Source organism: Amyelois transitella, chromosome Z (assembly GCF_032362555.1).
Source record: "Amyelois transitella isolate CPQ chromosome Z, ilAmyTran1.1, whole genome shotgun sequence".
NCBI lineage: Eukaryota > Metazoa > Arthropoda > Insecta > Lepidoptera > Pyralidae > Amyelois > Amyelois transitella.
Window position 1 is genome coordinate 6,357,649 of NC_083535.1, and position 17,709 is coordinate 6,375,357.

Below are 17,709 nucleotides of genomic sequence, written 5' to 3' on the forward strand. Positions count from 1 at the left end.
CACCATTAATAGTTTCTGGAAATAAGAAAGAAATAACTAGGACTCCGCACAGCACTTTATATGCAAAATGTATTTTTGAAGAAGCATAGGTTTGGCACACTGACTGCACCCTCATGATATTTTATACTATAGATTACAGTATTTAAAGTTCTTTTACCACTTCCATTGTATTGTATTTTAAATAATATTCCATGCCCAAAGAAACAGTGGCGACCTCCTCGTTTCAACTTTGAACTTTGACAATGCTGTGACAGGAAAACGACCGAATGACTGAATGATACAAAACAAGCACAAGCATGAATGAGTGAAGTGACTAACCGACTTCACTTCAGGCCCGTTATATATTATCTGTGGCTGACTTGACTGTGGCTGACTGAGCGATGTCATATTGGAAATGATAAAAACTTAGAATAATTTCTGCAGAATTATCAAGTTTTGTTTGATTTTCGATGTGGTTTATTTGTGTTTTCAATTAAAATAGAATATTATCTTTCAAAGATCATATATAAGGCCAATAATATTGATGTGAATGATTTTCTCATTAAGTGATAAAACATCGATTTTTTTTTACTTTTTCATTAATCTATAAATTATGTGAAGATGGAAACTCCTGCAGAAAATTGGGACCCAGGTAACCTTTTATTTATTTACATATTTGAATATAGGTACAGCTAACCAAAACACTAGGTAGTATAAATCGGGTTATAATTCAATTCTTTTCGACTATTATAATTATAAACACAGCGATTTTTTAAATGTATTAAAATGCCAAGCTTTGTGCATTATCCTTTTGCTCTTGTGTGTACAAGCACAACTCATATCTTATTTTGATCTATATATTACCTTATTAATGAAACATGGGTAATTAAACTGCATAAGTGTTACTTAAGCATAATCTTCAATGCAATTCCTGAAAGTAAAGTAGCTTCAATGGTTGGGCCTATTTTTATGCATCAATATTTTAGTTTGAAGTCTTCAGAAAACCAATCAGGTCATCTCAACTCCCAATTGGTTGGTGTAATCTAGTAGCTCAATCAATATTATCAAAAGAAGAAATTTAAATTATATTAATTACTAGCTGTGCCCGTGACTTAGTCCGCGTGGAATAGTTATTTTGGGCATAATTGAAGCCCTTAAGGATGAACAAATTGCCCCGTTTTTTTTCACATTTTTCATTATTTCTTCGCTCCTTATAGTTGCAGTGGGATGTTATATAGCCTAAAGCCTTCCTTGATAAATGGTCTATTCAACACAAAAAGAATTTTTCAATTCAAACCAGTAGTTCCTGAGATTAGCGTATTCAAACAAACAAACTCTTCAGCTTTATAATATTAGTGTAGATTAGGCCCTAGTCTGACCAAGCTTTTATTTAACTGGCAATGTATCCCACCTCTATTACTAAAATTAATTCTGGAGAAGATGACTGCAACTGATTTAGCTGTTATTTCTTGATGTCAATGTTTCAATCAAGCATGACCTGATGGTGCACCCAGTATAAGCTCCAATGGTGCAATTTCTTAATAATTAACAGTATAAAAGGTTAATCACCACAGATATCAGTAACATAACAAAAATTATTTAGTGGATATGTTTAAAGTTTGTAACTTTTTATAAATAACTTTTTACTAAAAAATATCACAGTACATTACATCTTCAGAACAAAAATCTTTGTATTTTATTATGTCACTGAAAGATTCTATTATTTTACATCCACTTTTCCTTAAATTGATAAACTTACCAAACACACCCATAAAATAATATGTAAGCAATGACCAAACTTGTGTGCTCTGATAGGTTGAATAAGTCATGTGTTCCATCTCTTTCCTCTCCTCCCCCATTAATTGCTAGGGAGCATAAACAGATCAGTTGCATGTGTGTTTTATTGATAAATTTGCGAAAAATAAAATGGAAATAAGATAATACAATTGTGTAATTAGTAAGATAATTATACATATAACAAAAACTTTGTATTAGAGTAAGTGACTTTTACTAACAAATACAAAAAGTTAGAATAATGAGGTCTTATAATATACTAGCTGTGCCCGCGACTTCGTCCGTGTGGAATAGTTATTTTAGGTATAATTGAAGCCCTCAAGTAAGAATAATTTTCCCCGTTTTTTAATAGTTGCAGCATGATGTTATGTAGCCTAAAAACTTTCTCGAAAAATGGTCTATGCAACACGAACAGAATTTTTCAATTTGAAACGGGAGTTCCTGAGATTAGCATGTTAAATGAACAAAGAAACTCTTCAGCTTTGATTTTTAAAAAATTAAATAATCTTTGTGACTACTACTACTAGATACTAAAATGTATTCTTCAGAACTCTTTATCTCATAAAAGAACCTTCAACAAATGAGTAATGTCAGAATGAATTATGGGACCTATCACATTTCAGCACTAACAAGATTGCTATCATCTCTCAAAGAGGTACAGCCTGGAGGAGAAGATGTGGCATTCCTCAGTGAACTTTTACAGTCTAAGCAACTACACGCCCTAGTTCAGGTGCACAACAAAATTGTTGCCAAGGGAAAAGATGATAAATTTTATCCTTTGCTCTCAAATGTCATGCAAGTCACTCTTGAAGTTTTGGAATTGCTTGCTGACCTGTCATCTGTATCGAAAGAATATGAAGAATTGCTTAGCTTGTTACAGAAACCACATTTCCAGGTCAATATTATTTCTCTTTTTAATTCAACTGTATTTAGCAGTTTATTTGCAATTTTTTTATATTCCTATGATTACCTTTTTTATTGTTGTATTTCTTGATTATAAATCAAATAAAGAACAATCATTCTTCATCTTTTATTGAATAATAGAAACATTAAATACTCTGTTTCTTTCTTATATACAAGCATACATCCATTGTGAAATGTTGATATCATAACAAATTGGTAACTGATTGTTTCCCAGGCTATACTGTGCACTCATGATGCAGTTGCTCAAAAAGATTACTATCCACACCTGCCTGACGTTCCACCTGATGTTGACGAAGAAGAGGAAACGGTCAAAATAGTTCAACTAGTCAAAAGTGATGAACCACTGGTAATTATTGAAAAATATTTCAAAATATCTACGCTTTAATTGATCATGTTCAGAATAGGGTTATTATGTTGCACTCTATAAATGTACTTATTAGTGGCGTTCCGCGCATAAGGGTACCACATGTTGTTAAGTTTCTGAGCTATTTGCGTTTTTGGAAATCAGGTTAAAACATATCATTTTGTAATTTTTACCATTATTAATAATATATCAAAAAGTAGACATTGTTTGGGTCTGGGTCTTTATCTGTGAAGTTCCTCCCGGATATAATTTATTTATTGTTTTTTTAGGCTACTACTAATTTAAACTCCATTTTTTTAGATTTTTCATTTAGATGTACTACTTTAAAAAAAAGTATTATGAAATAATTATACATATTTTTTAAATCAGCATATAAGTCCTCTTCTAGATTCGACATCAAAGTTTAACACAAAACCTAATGTTATCCTTTTTGCGTGTAACCCACATTATATTAATGCACTATGCTAAATCGCGAAATTGATGTTTACTGTAGATTTCAAAAAATAAAAGAAATGCAAATGATTTTTTACGCAGGATTGATTTCATTGAAACACCTGATTTTGAAGCCTTTGTATCTAACACTTGTTTGATGTGATATATTGATGGCATTTAGATATAGCAGCTATGTTAAAAATATTAAAACAGAGTCATTCCAATGAAATTAAAATATTATTCGTACTTAACTAGCACCTTTCTCAGGCTAATATAATATTCAATAAATAATAAAGAAATATTTATATTATAAATAACTGAATACTATGATTATTATATATCTATAATTAGGCTGGGATAATTAAACACATATATACCTAAAGTTACTTATATTGTCATGTACTAGAATAACTACCTACAACAGTTATTATATATAAATGTTGCATTATTATTTAACTTGTGACGCATATAATAAATGTAATTAATGAAGTAAATCATATAAAACTAGAGAATTGTTCGTTATATAATTTTAGGGTTAAGCTAAGGGTATATTGAAGAATGTTTTTTTATCAAAAGGGTGGCGCACAGAGTGCAGAACCTATAGTGGTAAGTTTTGTATGTAAAGTATTATGTTGCTGTTTTTTTTTTTTTTTTCAATGTTACTGTTTATGATCGACCAAAATTATGGGGAAATTTGGTTTTATACATATATTATCTGCACATTGGGTAATAGCATAATCATGTAGAAGGCAGTTGTGACCTTAAGCAATCTTTTGTCCCTTTTTGGGACTCCCTGTTATTCGATGAGCGAATACTATTTTGATTTTAATATCCTAAGAGTTCTATTACGTATTTTGGAAACCTTTCCCGTGATTCTGGTTGATTCTTTCCTTTTCATGTTTATCAAACGGTTACCCTCAGTATTTTTATATCCTACCATCATTATTCTCTATAACCCTTTTATCTTTTTCTAAATCATTAGCTGCTATCTCTAGATGTTCATGCAATTTGTATTGTGATGTATCACATGACTCTCAATTTATTTTCCTTTTGTTCCTAAGCTATTTTAATATTTTGGCACACACAATACACTTTGCTTGTAATATGAGTTATTTTTGTTTATTGACCTACTTTTAATTTATTGCATTGTAATCTTGAATCAAGCATTTTTATGGAAATTATTGGTTCATAGTACTTATTGCATTCAAAATCATTTTTGGAGTGCTTGAGCAGAAAAATCATTACATACAACAAATGTTTCTTTTGTCTAGTGTCAGTAAAGTTTAAAACTACCTTAATTGCCGTCGCTGGACTTAACCATCTTTATTACTCTTTATTAGTCTTAATTCTATTTGGATAAATAAATGATTGTCCACAAACAACAGGATGTGTCTTGATTATAACCATAGGGGGTAAATAGAAACTTGTCATTGGACAAATAGTTATTATTATGATTATTGTTTAGGTAAATATGTATATATAAATCAGCTTGATTCTTATCTAGTGTTCTTTCTATTAACATACTTGAAAAAAAAAATTTGCTGTCATAAAATCAATTCTCCAATTCATATAAAAGTTACAACGAGTAGTATGCCGCTACACTCCTCAATTATGTTTTCATTACACATTCAACCTCAATCTGTTTGATGATTTATCAAGACGTCGTCCACGCGCAAGATCAAATAAGGCCTATTAATGCTTACCTTGAAAAAATATAAAGGTCCGTGTACCCCTATAAGATTAGGCCCCTTATATTATTATGTGTGGGATTATCATATATGACGCGTTCTACAGGGTGCTACTATAAAGACGGACGAGGAGACAGGGAAGATTGTGATAGCCAGGGTGATGCACGGGGGCGCTGCGGACCGCTCGGGGCTCATACATGCGGGGGATGAAGTGATAGAGGTCAATGGCATCAGTGTTGAGAACAAAACACCGGCAGACGTGTTGGCGATACTGGTATGACGATAAAATACCCCTTAACAATAAATTAATTCAAAACCTTACATATAGGTATAGTAACTACTATTTCTGACTAAACACAAGTTTAGTCAGAAATAGAAGAATTATTTTTGTCTTACATACGTTTTGATTTTTTAAATTTAATAAGCCTTTATGTTTCCAGCAAAGCTCAGAGGGAACAATAACATTTAAGCTGGTACCATCTTTTGGAAAAGGAGGTTCTCGAGAAAGTAAAGTGAGGGTCCGAGCTCTTTTCAACTACAGCTCCGCCGAAGACCCATACATACCGTGCAAGGAAGCTGGACTCAATTTCAAGAAAGGAGATGTATTGCACATTGTTTCTCAAGATGACGCCTACTGGTAAGTTTTCCACGATATTTTTCATGTCTATTTATTATTTTCAAAATAGGATACAAGGTATCGCTTAATGACGTCAAAGTATAATATAAAAATATCTAATACCGCTTCCAAGGCGCAAGTGAATTAATATAAGACTACCGCTTCAGTGCAATCAAATTTCTCTTTTATATATTTACTTCGAAAATCCAAAGAGTGTTATTAACATAGAGGGATCGACCCTCGAAAGCTCGTCAAACTAATATAGAATCTCTCAAATTTTCCCCACCGATTTTTCATTTGTATTTTTCGGAAAAGAAACTGGCAATAAATTGCAAATATCCTCATTTGCTTAATGTCTGTAATTCTCCAACTTAAGGTTTACGAAAACTCTAATTGCTTACTCACCTTCGAGTCACACCTATTCAAATAAACATCCAAGACAGGTCAATTAGAAAAATTGTTATTTTTTCATCTTGATCTGACCGGGGAACCCGGGCCCTTTGGTTCAGAGACGACTGCCTTTACACAGGCCTTTGAATGAGAGGCTATTGAAAAATGTTTTGTGATTAATATTTCAGGTGGCAAGCCCGTCGCGAAGGTGATAGAGTGATGAGGGCTGGGCTAATACCTTCAAGGGCTTTGCAGGAAGGCAGAATCATACACGAGAGGCAGACTGACCCGCAAACCATGGATGGTCGGTTCAATTGATGTTTTTATAATATTGTTCTAGTCTATAGGTTTAAACATGCCTTATGAAGGTGTCTTTCGACTGTTTAACTTGTTAATGAAAATGATTTTGTGATTTTATTGAGCCTTTACGTTTGACATATGTATCCTTTTCTGTATAAATGATAAATGGCTGAACGTTAAGTTTTTGTTACATTCATTTAATTTTCATTAACAGTGTGACAGAATATTAATTACTTTTTATATAAGCTACATTATAATTTTAGAAGAATAACATTTGAGAAAATATTTGCTATTTTTGCTTTGCAACTTTAGTTTGTTTCTTTCGTTTTGCAAATGTATAATGGTATTGCGACGTATTGTTGTATTGTTCCTTTTAATATACACCATTATCCAGAGCCTACAGCTACAAGACCGAAGGTTCAGCACGTTTAGCTGAATGACGAAGCGAGATTCAAATATTAGTGACAGGTTGCTAGCACATCGCCTTAAAATAATAACCTGAATTAGAAGCCTTTCCTTTGATTGAATTTTAAAATCTGCGTGGAAGGACACACATGGTTTTTTTGTGTCCCAAATAATCAATCATGAAATATTTTCTTTCATATTACTCCATAATGATTATAATGTATGTAACAACAATAAATAACGCCTCTTTCCCGGAGGGTAGACAGAGTCTACGTCACTGTCTCTCTTACATGTTGGCTTCAAAGAACGCGTTATAAGCACTATAAGTTTTACATGCTTATAAAAGTGTTTGGCTAAGTGTTATGGCCAAATGACTGATGTCTACCTGCTTTTGATTTTTTTTATTTCCCACACTCCGATTAAAGAGAGATATCATACAGATTGAGTTAGCTCCTTTTTGTATAATAGGATACTAACTCAACGATACTATATTTTATAATAAACACATAAATTAACTTGATGCTGGTATAAAAATGAAGTTAAGTTGCGAGTAGATATCATGTTATTATAATACCGCGGCGCACGCGAATTATTTTGTAAACGTTAATGTGAAGGAGTGGTGGTTCCGGGATATTAGAATAGGAACACTTCATCTCCTCCCGTAGATGTCGTATGAGGCCACTAAGGGAAAATGTACCTTCATTTAGTAATACGTCGAAATTCCCAAAGAGGGTTGACACAGGCAGACGGTCGGTCATAAAATATAAACCGAATCAAGGCGGATCCCGCGCCCGGAGCTATTATAGTGTAGAGAGTTGTAAGAAGTTAGGTACTACGGGAATAAAGTTCAGGCTGGGTTATATATCTCTGCTGTTACAAGGTCTTCGCTTAATTTAATTACTTTATCGACTTTTGAGTCCCCAGGATAAAACTAACCGCCAGCAGGATGATGATATGTATAAATATAAATGAATTGTAAAAGCATACTCTTAAAATTTATGATTCTTTGTTGTATCTATAAATAACGTCCTACAGCCTTTAGGAATGTAACGCTTTTATAATTTAAATATATTTTTACATTGTAGTTAAAGTGAAAGAATTCTTTTTAAATTTGCTCAAATTAATCTGATTTCCTCTCAAAATGTAAAAACATTTTTTTTGTCATGAAGTAATTATTTGCATCTGCATCAATCCGTAGGTAGAATCATGCTGTGCTTTATTTGATTAATTTACATAAGCGACTGTCAAGAATGTGTAAAAATAGAGTGAGAGAAAACTAGGGTCAGCTTACTGCCAAAAAAATAATTATGATGAAAATCAATTCTACAATTTCTGCTCGTTAATGAGGAAAATCAATAAAAAAATTGACGTTGAATAGAAATAAGAGAAGTATTGGTTTATATACTGCATTCCAATAATTGCTTATTGCTATGCGATTTATTTTTCTATGAATGAATGAGTGAGCGCGATCTACATATTATTAGTATTTTATGACTTTGTAAGGTTTTCATGTACACAAATGAATATATGAATGATATCCTAAGATAATATCAATTGACTTCGCAGGCAAGCCAGCGCTTTGCAGCCCATCGACCGCCGACTCGGAATGTGGGCCAAAAACGCCTTGTTCCCCAACGCCCACGGCCACCGCTCTTCTCCCTTGCAAATCTGTGCCGAAAGTGAAGAAAATCATCTACGATATCACCGAAAATGATGATTTCGATCGGGAAATGATCCCTACGTACGAGGAAGTGGCTCGTCTGTATCCGCGCCCTGGGTTAGTGCGGCCGATTGTGTTGGTTGGCGCGCCGGGAGTTGGTAGAAACGAGTTGCGCAGGCGACTGATCGCAACCGACCCAGAGAAATTCGTCACGCCTGTGCCGTGTAAGTTATAGCTATAGTATGACAAGCGAAAGTTGTGAAAGCCTTGTATATACAGATATTATATTATCAATAATCAAGCATTTCGAGAATAAATTCGTCCAAAAATTTTGAAATAGATTGCCGGTATCGTAACTTCAATTTATGTTTTAATTGATCTAGCGTATTTTTAGTTAAATCTCTTGAGATATTTCCAATTCGTTATATCTTGGTTTTCGCCGTTTTTTTCCTCGCAAAGGCACGTGATCACAACCATCATTGTTTGTTCGTTTGTAATATCTTTATTGCATAGAAATTTACTCAGTAACAAGAAAATAGTCAGTACATAGTTATAAAAGAAACAAATCACTTGCAATGCCGGACTTATCCCATGAAGAGATCTCTTCCAGTCAACCAGCAAATAATAAAGGAACTAGATAATTCAGTAAAAAGCAGCAAGTCACTGTGTTTTTATAATAGCAATAATATACTAACAGAAATACAGATAATATACATATACCTCTAAATATGTATGTATAAACTTATTAATAAATAAACATACATAAACTAAGATAAATTGCCTGCCGTTCGATCTAGGTGCTCAACTGGACAGGAACTTAAATACATTATTTTTAAAAATGTTAAGGGTCTGTGCTTTGTCATAATTTTTAGATACAATCCTTCCAGGCGAGCCTTTTATGATAATAAATCTTTAGACATTGCCATGTCTTAAGATTTATTATCATATTTATATCACAAAAGCAGCCATAATTATTATAATGATATTTCAGTTACGTCACGGCCACAAAAAGCTAGTGAGCAGAACGGGAAAGAATACGTGTTTGTGTCAAGGGAGCGGATGGAACAAGATATAGCAGACGGCAAGTTTATAGAGCACGGAGAGTATAAGGGCAACTTGTACGGCACTTCGGCGGAAAGCGTCGAGTCTATCATCAATTCAGGTTATCCATCACATAATTGATGTTTGTAAAGAATAAACTCTAAACTTTTATACGAATTTGCACGAAATATGGCACAGATTTAGGATTGACTAACGGGAGTAACAAAGGCTCCTTTTTTGGATCAGTGCAGGCATGAATACGGGAGTTCCTTACGCGATCAGCAGCTCTTATAAATATTGCATTGTTGCAGTGTATATAAGTTTTATACGTATATTTTATAACAATAAATTTCACTCTTTTTAAGACTGTTGACTTAGCCCGCAAGAGATAATAATATAAATATAAATGTATCTATAAAAGTGTTTTCCGTTCCAGGTCGAGTGTGCGTATTGAGCCCGCACTGGCAAGCCCTCAAGATGCTCCGCACTCCTCGACTTAGACCGTACATAATATTTGTGCGCCCGCCACCGCTGCAGCGCTTGATGGAAACGCGCACAGCTTCCAACGCACGATCCACCTTCGACAAAGAGAGTTCTCGAGCGTTCACGGTAAGTGAAACATAAAATTTTATCATCAACATTAAATAGATGTCAGGAATCCTCTCGATCCCTCTAAAATTAGACCATATTTCCATTCACTTCCCTCTCTTTTTGTTTACACCATTCAGAATGAGATGAAGGGGTATAATAATTTCAAGATCATTTTATTCCGTCGTTGGTTATACTTAACTAATTGTAACGCCGTTGCTACAGCACTTGATTCAATCTGTTTGCAACACTATCCTCTTTCTACAATGAGCGCCCTCGAGCGTTCACAGTCAGAGTATAACATATAGTGTTCCTCGCATCGTCGGTCGATCGCAGGTCTTCATTATATGTTAAACTCAGAATGTCGCGACGTCTATTGATGCCACAGGCATCTTGTGAATATGAGAAATATGAGTAAGAGCGTGGTTATTGCTTGAACAAGTCGACACGATCACAGGTGCTATAGATGGCAATCATTAGCCGTTTATGTATTATCTTGATTTCGTACATGTACTGCGGACAGATTAAGTTTCTACGAATGTTGAGTTTCGGTAAAAACAGCGTAATAAAATATAATATTTCGTTTGTTCATCAGGAAGAAGAATTCTCAGACATAATTCGTTCATCCAACCGCATCAACTTCTTGTACGGCTATATGTTTGATGAGGAGATTGTCAATGACGATCTAGCCGGAGCTTTGACCCAGCTTCTGAAGGCGTCTTGGCGGGTCCAATCTGAACCTCTCTGGGTTCCCGCTTCGTGGGTTCAGTAAAAAAATTACACGCAAACGGTGTATATGTCGAGCCGAAAGAGCCAGTTTGCAAAAAATTTGAATTTGCCAAGTTACTGTCTGCCAAAAACTCCCCATCTTCTTCCAAGTCTTCCTGTCCAAAGTTCACAATGGTCATCTCTCAATCGAAACATTTTTAGTATATGTTTACAGCGAAGGCTATATGACCATAGAAACCACTATGTTGCTGATTTCGCTGAAATTTCTCTTTGAATTATTTTTGAAATTCTAGGAAAGAGCTAGATTTTATATGCTTCATAATTCATGAAAGTAAGTCCAAAAGGTAAAGCCAAATTTGCTAAATAATTTTGATAATTATTTAATGTGTAAGCCAAACACGAGGCCACTTTTTTAGTGCGATGTGACAAATATATTATTATCTAAATACATATTCTTGTTAGGTTGGCGCTTAATTATTATAGTGCAAAAGTGACATTACTAGCAACTACTTTAGTTATTCGCGTTTTCAGAGATTGAACATATTTAGTTGAGTTTCTTTCGGCTTGATAAATACACTATTCGTTCAATATGTTTTATATTTTAGGATGGAACTAACTTCCTTATAAAAACTAAAACAAATGTGAAATTATAAAATATTTTTATGTATTCTTATTAAGATTACAATATACAGGTTCCCACAATAAGAAATGGTTCCATCCTGTTATTTTCTAGTCATTTTATAATTTTTTTGAAAAATCCCATCGAATTAAATTTCTAAATATACTGATAATGTTATTATACTAATGCAAGTATCAAATGTGAACACCAACTTATGACAATTGAGAATGCATATGATAAATATATACTTATACAAGTATATATAAAAAAAACATTAAGCAATGAAGTCGCTTTCTACCAGTATATGTTAAAGCTTAATCTTTTGTGACACATTTACGTTACCAAAAATAATATAAGTAGGTAAGTAATATCTTGTATCAAAAAGTATTTCTTGTCATTTGTTGTGACCCAAATCTTTATTTTAAAATTGCGTAGACTAATGTTTATTGTTGTTGACTATTTCTTTTTTTGCGATAATGTTTAAAGACTAAGCTAGATTATTATTATGCGTTTTCAGTTTTTTTTACGTAATATTATGTGATTTGTATGAAAACAAATACTGTAATGCATGTGCTTGATTATATTTTTGAATATTTTCTCGTGTATTATAATTGTTGTGTTTATGAAAACGTAAATAATAATATCGGCAAATGGTATACTTTCTTATTAAAAAGTGTTCATTCAAGTAAATAATAAATTTACTTATTAAAATTATTTAACTTATAAATATATCCTTAAATGAGTGCTTGCTTTGGTAGATACACCTTACAAATATAGTCTTTAGTCATATTCTTCGTGAAATTGTGGATGCGTGACTTTGTTTTTTTTATAAATTGTGCCTCCCTTAACACGTCTGTGTGCCCAAATGTGTATCTTTTGTAGTTATATTAAATGAGAGGGTAAAAAATAATTATGGCAGTTTAAAAAATATTGCTTTGCGAAAGTTCAGGATTAAGAAATTGTTATCTTGAATGCATAGGTTTATAAGTAATCGTTGTACCAAAAGATTACTTGGTAAAACACCATATCAAAAATAATCACAAAACATATTACTTTTTGTGTAAAGTTATAAATTCACTAACATTTTATTTTAGTGAATTTATAACTATAATATTTCAATTCATTGAAAACAAATATTTCTAAATTTTTTTAAATCACTGTTACCACCGAGTTAGTTAAAGTAGTTATATACGAGTATTTTTATTAATTTTTCTATAGGTAAAAAGAGAGGCATTTACTAATTGGGAAAGCCATTTTTTCCTTATTTTAACGTGCATTCTATTTAAAAGTCTGATCTTTTACATACCATTTTGTTAAGATTAAAGAAAACTGCAATATTAAACATATTATTGAATTACGAATATTGACTAAAGCATAAGCTTTTTGTTATGGAGATTTAATTAATATGAAAGGAATGAATATGACATAAAAAGCCAGGTTGTAATGGAAACCATATTTTTTTTATACTTTTATGCAATACCTACCCGAGTTGTGTACATTGATTGATTGCCAACCATCAGGTGAAGGAAAACATCGTGAAGAAACCGGCACATTACGCCCACTGGATGTGTGTAACTATGGTGCAAAGAGTTAGGTTCCCTGCAATGTTTGCGGAGGTCAGATGGTGAGTCGCCTCATGTAAAAAAATGACTCACCCAGTTCAAGATAGTGTTCATAAGCGCACCTCGGTCTCCTCTCCCGAACTGAGGATGCAGCTGGTACTTGGGAAGAATGATATTACTTACTTAAGGAAACACTAGTCGCGATACATTTCCATTACAGCTTGGTACAAGATGTCAATGATTTGACAATGCAGAGAACATTGCACATGGATGTACAATTAAGACAATGAATGCAAATATTCACGTAGATTTAGTTTACAAATATTTTAAAGTTGTCGCCACATCAACTCTAGTTTCAACCAATTTGCAACAATCAAAATTTCACTTTAGTAGTGATAAAATGATTTTCTGAACAATCTGAACTTAACAATGCCAAAAGATTTAATAAATTCATAGCATGAGTTTTTAGAATATTTCACTAATTTCAAAATGTTTACAAAATATATTATTTATTATAGTCGTGTCAAATCAAATCTAACGTACCCTAGGTTTGATGTAGCGACAAGCAAATATTATAATAGGTTTCTAAAGCGACGCAATAACGGTAACAATATTTTAAACTGAAACTTCCTCAAATATAGTCAAATAGGGATCTGTGATTATGTGTCCTTAGGTTAATTAATTTACGCTGCTTAGCCAAGAAGTCACGCAACATGAGCGAAAAGTATTGAGAGGTAACCTTGTCATGGGCTTGACACGGAAATCGTTTCGGTGTAGATATTACTAAATATATGTGTATTTAGAATGTTATACACAGTTTTCGCCTAACTCAAGTTAACCTTTCCAATATTTCTGGTTATTTTTAGAACTTTTCTTGGCCAAGATTTTTTAACGCTATGCCATTATGTAGATTTAGCAATATCAACGCCAATACGTTATAGTAGTATAGCGTCGCACTTACGTAATTAGATCAGCGCGATCTTAAATAAGCAAATATATGATGACGCTTTGTACTCGAATTTGATCGACTTTCCACTCTTTTTTAATCAATAACTGTGAAGTGGGAGTTGTATATAATTAAATGTTTCGTCAACCTCTGAGCACATGCAGGCCGTGCGCTGCGTTAAGCGGGTGCACGGCGCGGGCATCCGACGCGGGCATCCGTCGCGGGCATCCGCGTCGTGCTCCGTCGCGGACAAATAGCCCGTCGCGGGTATCCGCAACGACCTCCCGCTAAACGCAGCGCCGCCAGTACAATTTTAGACGTGCGGGTGTACAGTCGATTCATAATGGATTATTTGTTGATATACTACCTAGCCAAAAGACGACGTAGACAACAGCGGCAGCCAATCAGCCCATATGTCTCGTCCAGAATGTTGTGTGGAGAATTTGTAACCAAGTTTACGCTATTAAGAGAAGATGAGAGGAGATTTTTTAAGTATTTTAAAATGTCAACGTCTACATTTGATGAATTATTTTCGAAACTTGAACCATATTTGAAACATAGTGCTAATACTCTAAAAGTAAGAAGTGTATCAATTATATTACCAATAGAGAGGTTGGCAATAACGGCAAGGTAAGTAAATAAAATGTTTTTCTTGATATAAAATATTTTTATTTTGTCAGTCAAGATCACGCATGTATACAACCAAATCAGTTATTGGACTTATCATAATCATAAGTAACAGTAAAATCACAGTGATTGGATTTATCACTTATTATAATTAACAATATTTTAATCTACAATTACTTTAATGAGAACTAAGTATAACAATTTGGTAGTGTAGGTACATACGTAAAGTAAATCAAAATCACAGTCATTGTAATTATCATAATTAACAATATTATAAGGCTACTTCCAATCTTTGTCTTTCTTCAAATAGAGTATAAATGCAGTAAATAATTGATAATAGGATTAATGTTCTGCTTGAGTGTCATTTGTCAGTACGATGTTCGATAAATCCTCCAATGTAATAACATTTTCTTTTTCAATGTCAATTAATAAGTTTAATACCTTTGATCGAAACAATAATTTTTGATATGTAGACAATTTTTTTATGTTTGGCATAATAGATTTAAAAAATGACAAGTCTTCATCATTTTCTTCGTCCTTTTTGTGTTGTATGGATTGTAATAATTGTATTTCAAAAGGAGTCGGCGACGACGCCTTTTTACGCTTTGATTGTTTTTGCGTTTCTCTGCTTGCTGTGTCATTTTCATTTCCAGATGTACTGGTCTCAGGTATTAACACCTCACTAGTGTCAACTATTGGGTGTTGGGACAATTCAAGTGTACTTGTATGACCCGAAGAGTCGTCCTGAGAATTTTCCAAAGATTCTTGTCCTTCTACTCTTTTGTTAGAGTCCAGAAAAGTCATAATATTATAATAGCTGTACCCTTTTCCTTTTTTAGCACCAGAACCAGACTTAAGTTTCTTGTTACTAGCTTTGACTTTCGTATAGCAATCTCTCGCGGTTTTCCATCGCGCTTGTATTTTTTTTTCTGAAAAATGAAAAATATACATACTTAAAAAATAATTTTGTATTTTTCACAGGTACTTAGTAAGTGGACATACTTTCGTGGATATGCACTTGGCGTACCATGCGGGACAATCTACCATCCGAAAAATTGTTAATGATGTCTGTCAAATTATATGGCAAAGACTGAAAGAAGAATGTATACCAGTATTTACACGTATGCGATGGGAAGACATAGCAGAAGGCTTTTTAAGCAACACAAATTTTCCTAACTGTTTAGGTGCTGTAGATGGAAAACATATACGGATTATAAGACCACCTCACAGCGGATCACTTTACTACAATTACAAACATTACTATTCCATTGTCTTGCTTGCAATGTGTAACGCAAACTATGAATTCACCTACATAAATGTTGGAATACAAGGTAAAGAATCTGACTCTTCAGTTTTCACCAACAGCACTTTATTTCAACAGATGCAGGATGAGCTATTAGATATTCCTCCTCCAAAATCATTGCCAGTGCTACAAAATAATAAACCAACCAATACTGCAGCTACCACACCAGTGCCATACGTCATAGTTGGAGATGAAGCGTTTGGACTGTCTACACATCTTATGCGACCATATGCGCGGGCTATTGCAATGGATCATAGAAAGAAAATATTTAATTATAGATTGTCAAGAGCTAGACGTTACATTGAATCAACCTTTGGAATAATGGCCAATAAGTTTCGAATACTTCATCGTCCACTTAACGTTTCTAGAGAACATGCCATTTGTTTCATAAAAGCAATTTGTATAATGCATAATTTTGTACGAAAAAGAGACGGATTCGGTAATATCAGCGATGTTGTCATAACACCCCGCCATATCCGCGATATCACAAATGGATTTGGGCTAGTTCAAAGAAACTCGTATACAATACGAGATCAGTTCGCTGATTACTTTGCCACAAACGGTAAGGTATCGTGGCAAGATCGCTGTATTTATTGATTATTTACTTAAGTTAAAAAAAATTTGCTCGTGAAGAGGTCACAATACAATAGTTAAATAACAATTAACATAAGTAAATACAAAATGTTTACTAAGCCTAAAGGTGGGTACAGACTATGTAACATATTACATGTTATTTTAACATGTTTTATATCATTCAGTGTCCACATTATCTGAAACTTGTTATATAGCAATGTCGTATAACATGTTATGTTATATAGTCTGTACCCACCTTAATAAATGAAAGAAGTAAATAATTATGTAGTAAATAAATTTATAAAGTCATAATAAAAAGTAAGAATTTACCTGTTGACTTTTTTTCTGTGTCACTGAAGTCCTCATAATTTTCGTATAATTCTTTACAAATCTCGAGCCATGCAGCTTGACGCGCATCCCTGTCTTTATACAAGTTGTTAGACAGATCCCATAAAGCGGGGCGACATTGCACTTCTAAAATAACACGTTCCGTATCAATATCACTCATGTTTATCAACTTGATTGTACAAGCACGGCGCGTGCGACACGGATAACGCAGCGGCGCTCACTGATTTTCTAGAAACATCTCCGCTCGCGTGCTCCGTCGCACGGACACGCGAGCGTACCCCCGTCGCCCGCGCCGCGTGTGACGGGCGTTCCGCCTTACGCAGCGCTGCTCTATGAATTTACATGAAACATCACGCCGCGCGGGTGCCCGCGCCGTGCACCCGCTTAACGCAGCGCACGGCCGCAAGGTCTTGCTATTGAAGGTAATTATTTACGTCCGCAGACGATGGGGAATATATTAAAACGCGCTGTTACCCTATAGGTAAAACAAGGTGTTGCCCAATAAGATATTATTATATTTGCCATTGTGACCTGAATAGCATAGGTTTTAGTCGTGTAATTAATTAGTATCCACTATTTGTCTAGCAGTAGGACTATATCGTTAGCGAGATAAAGTATATCAAACCGAAGTAAATAACTCATTGTAATACTCGTTTCGATTAACCTGTTTAGATAAAAATTTTTTATTCCGAAGAAGAAGTACCTTTTGATATAGTGGCAGGTTGCTAGCCCATCGCCTAAAAAAGAATACAAGTTTGTAAGCCTATCCCTTAGTCGCCTTTTACGACATGGAAAGAGATGGACTGGTCCTATTCTTTTTG

At 33.9% G+C, this 17,709-nt stretch overlaps 3 protein-coding genes across 4 annotated transcripts; 2 read left to right on the forward strand and 1 right to left on the reverse strand.

Moving 5' to 3' along the window:
- The first annotated feature begins 363 nt into the window (after window positions 1-363).
- LOC106133896 (MAGUK p55 subfamily member 7) lies at window positions 364-15,154 on the forward strand. 2 transcript variants are annotated; one of them, XM_013333748.2, is made up of 11 exons: window positions 364-631; window positions 2,397-2,668; window positions 2,912-3,043; window positions 4,070-4,099; window positions 5,288-5,455; window positions 5,622-5,818; window positions 6,376-6,491; window positions 8,459-8,776; window positions 9,544-9,714; window positions 10,030-10,202; window positions 10,777-15,154. In XM_013333748.2, the coding sequence occupies exons 1-11, from the start codon at window positions 601-603 to the stop codon at window positions 10,951-10,953; spliced, it is 1,785 nt and encodes a 594-aa protein (XP_013189202.1). In that variant the 5' UTR covers window positions 364-600; the 3' UTR covers window positions 10,954-15,154. The 2 variants fall into 2 exon arrangements, with proteins under 2 accessions (XP_013189202.1, XP_013189203.1); XM_013333749.2 differs by lacking the exon at window positions 4,070-4,099.
- LOC132903933 (uncharacterized) lies at window positions 14,236-16,869 on the forward strand. Its single transcript, XM_060953487.1, has 2 exons — window positions 14,236-14,667; window positions 15,646-16,869. The coding sequence occupies exons 1-2, from the start codon at window positions 14,381-14,383 to the stop codon at window positions 16,562-16,564; spliced, it is 1,206 nt and encodes a 401-aa protein (XP_060809470.1). The 5' UTR covers window positions 14,236-14,380; the 3' UTR covers window positions 16,565-16,869.
- Window positions 14,798-17,271, reverse strand: LOC132903934 (uncharacterized). The gene is made up of 2 exons (XM_060953488.1): window positions 16,871-17,271; window positions 14,798-15,593 (listed from the first exon to the last, which is right to left on the reverse strand). Exons 1-2 carry the CDS (start codon window positions 17,046-17,048, stop codon window positions 15,007-15,009), a joined length of 765 nt encoding a protein of 254 aa, XP_060809471.1. The 5' UTR covers window positions 17,049-17,271; the 3' UTR covers window positions 14,798-15,006.
- Between the last annotated feature and the right edge of the window lie 438 nt (window positions 17,272-17,709).

Coding starts and splice junctions, on each gene's coding strand:
- LOC132903933 (XM_060953487.1), top strand. CDS start 14,381: ATGGATTATTTGTTGATATACTACCTAGCCAAAAGACGACGTAGACAA. Junction 14,668..15,645: donor AGGTTGGCAATAACGGCAAG/GTAAGTAAATAA, acceptor TATTTTTCACAG/GTACTTAGTAAGTGGACATA.
- LOC132903934 (XM_060953488.1), bottom strand. CDS start 17,048: ATGAGTGATATTGATACGGAACGTGTTATTTTAGAAGTGCAATGTCGC. Junction 15,594..16,870: donor CACAGAAAAAAAGTCAACAG/GTAAATTCTTAC, acceptor TTCATTTTTCAG/AAAAAAAAATACAAGCGCGA.
- LOC106133896 (XM_013333748.2), top strand. CDS start 601: ATGGAAACTCCTGCAGAAAATTGGGACCCAG. Junction 9,715..10,029: donor CGAGTCTATCATCAATTCAG/GTTATCCATCAC, acceptor TTTCCGTTCCAG/GTCGAGTGTGCGTATTGAGC. Junction 10,203..10,776: donor AGAGTTCTCGAGCGTTCACG/GTAAGTGAAACA, acceptor TTTGTTCATCAG/GAAGAAGAATTCTCAGACAT.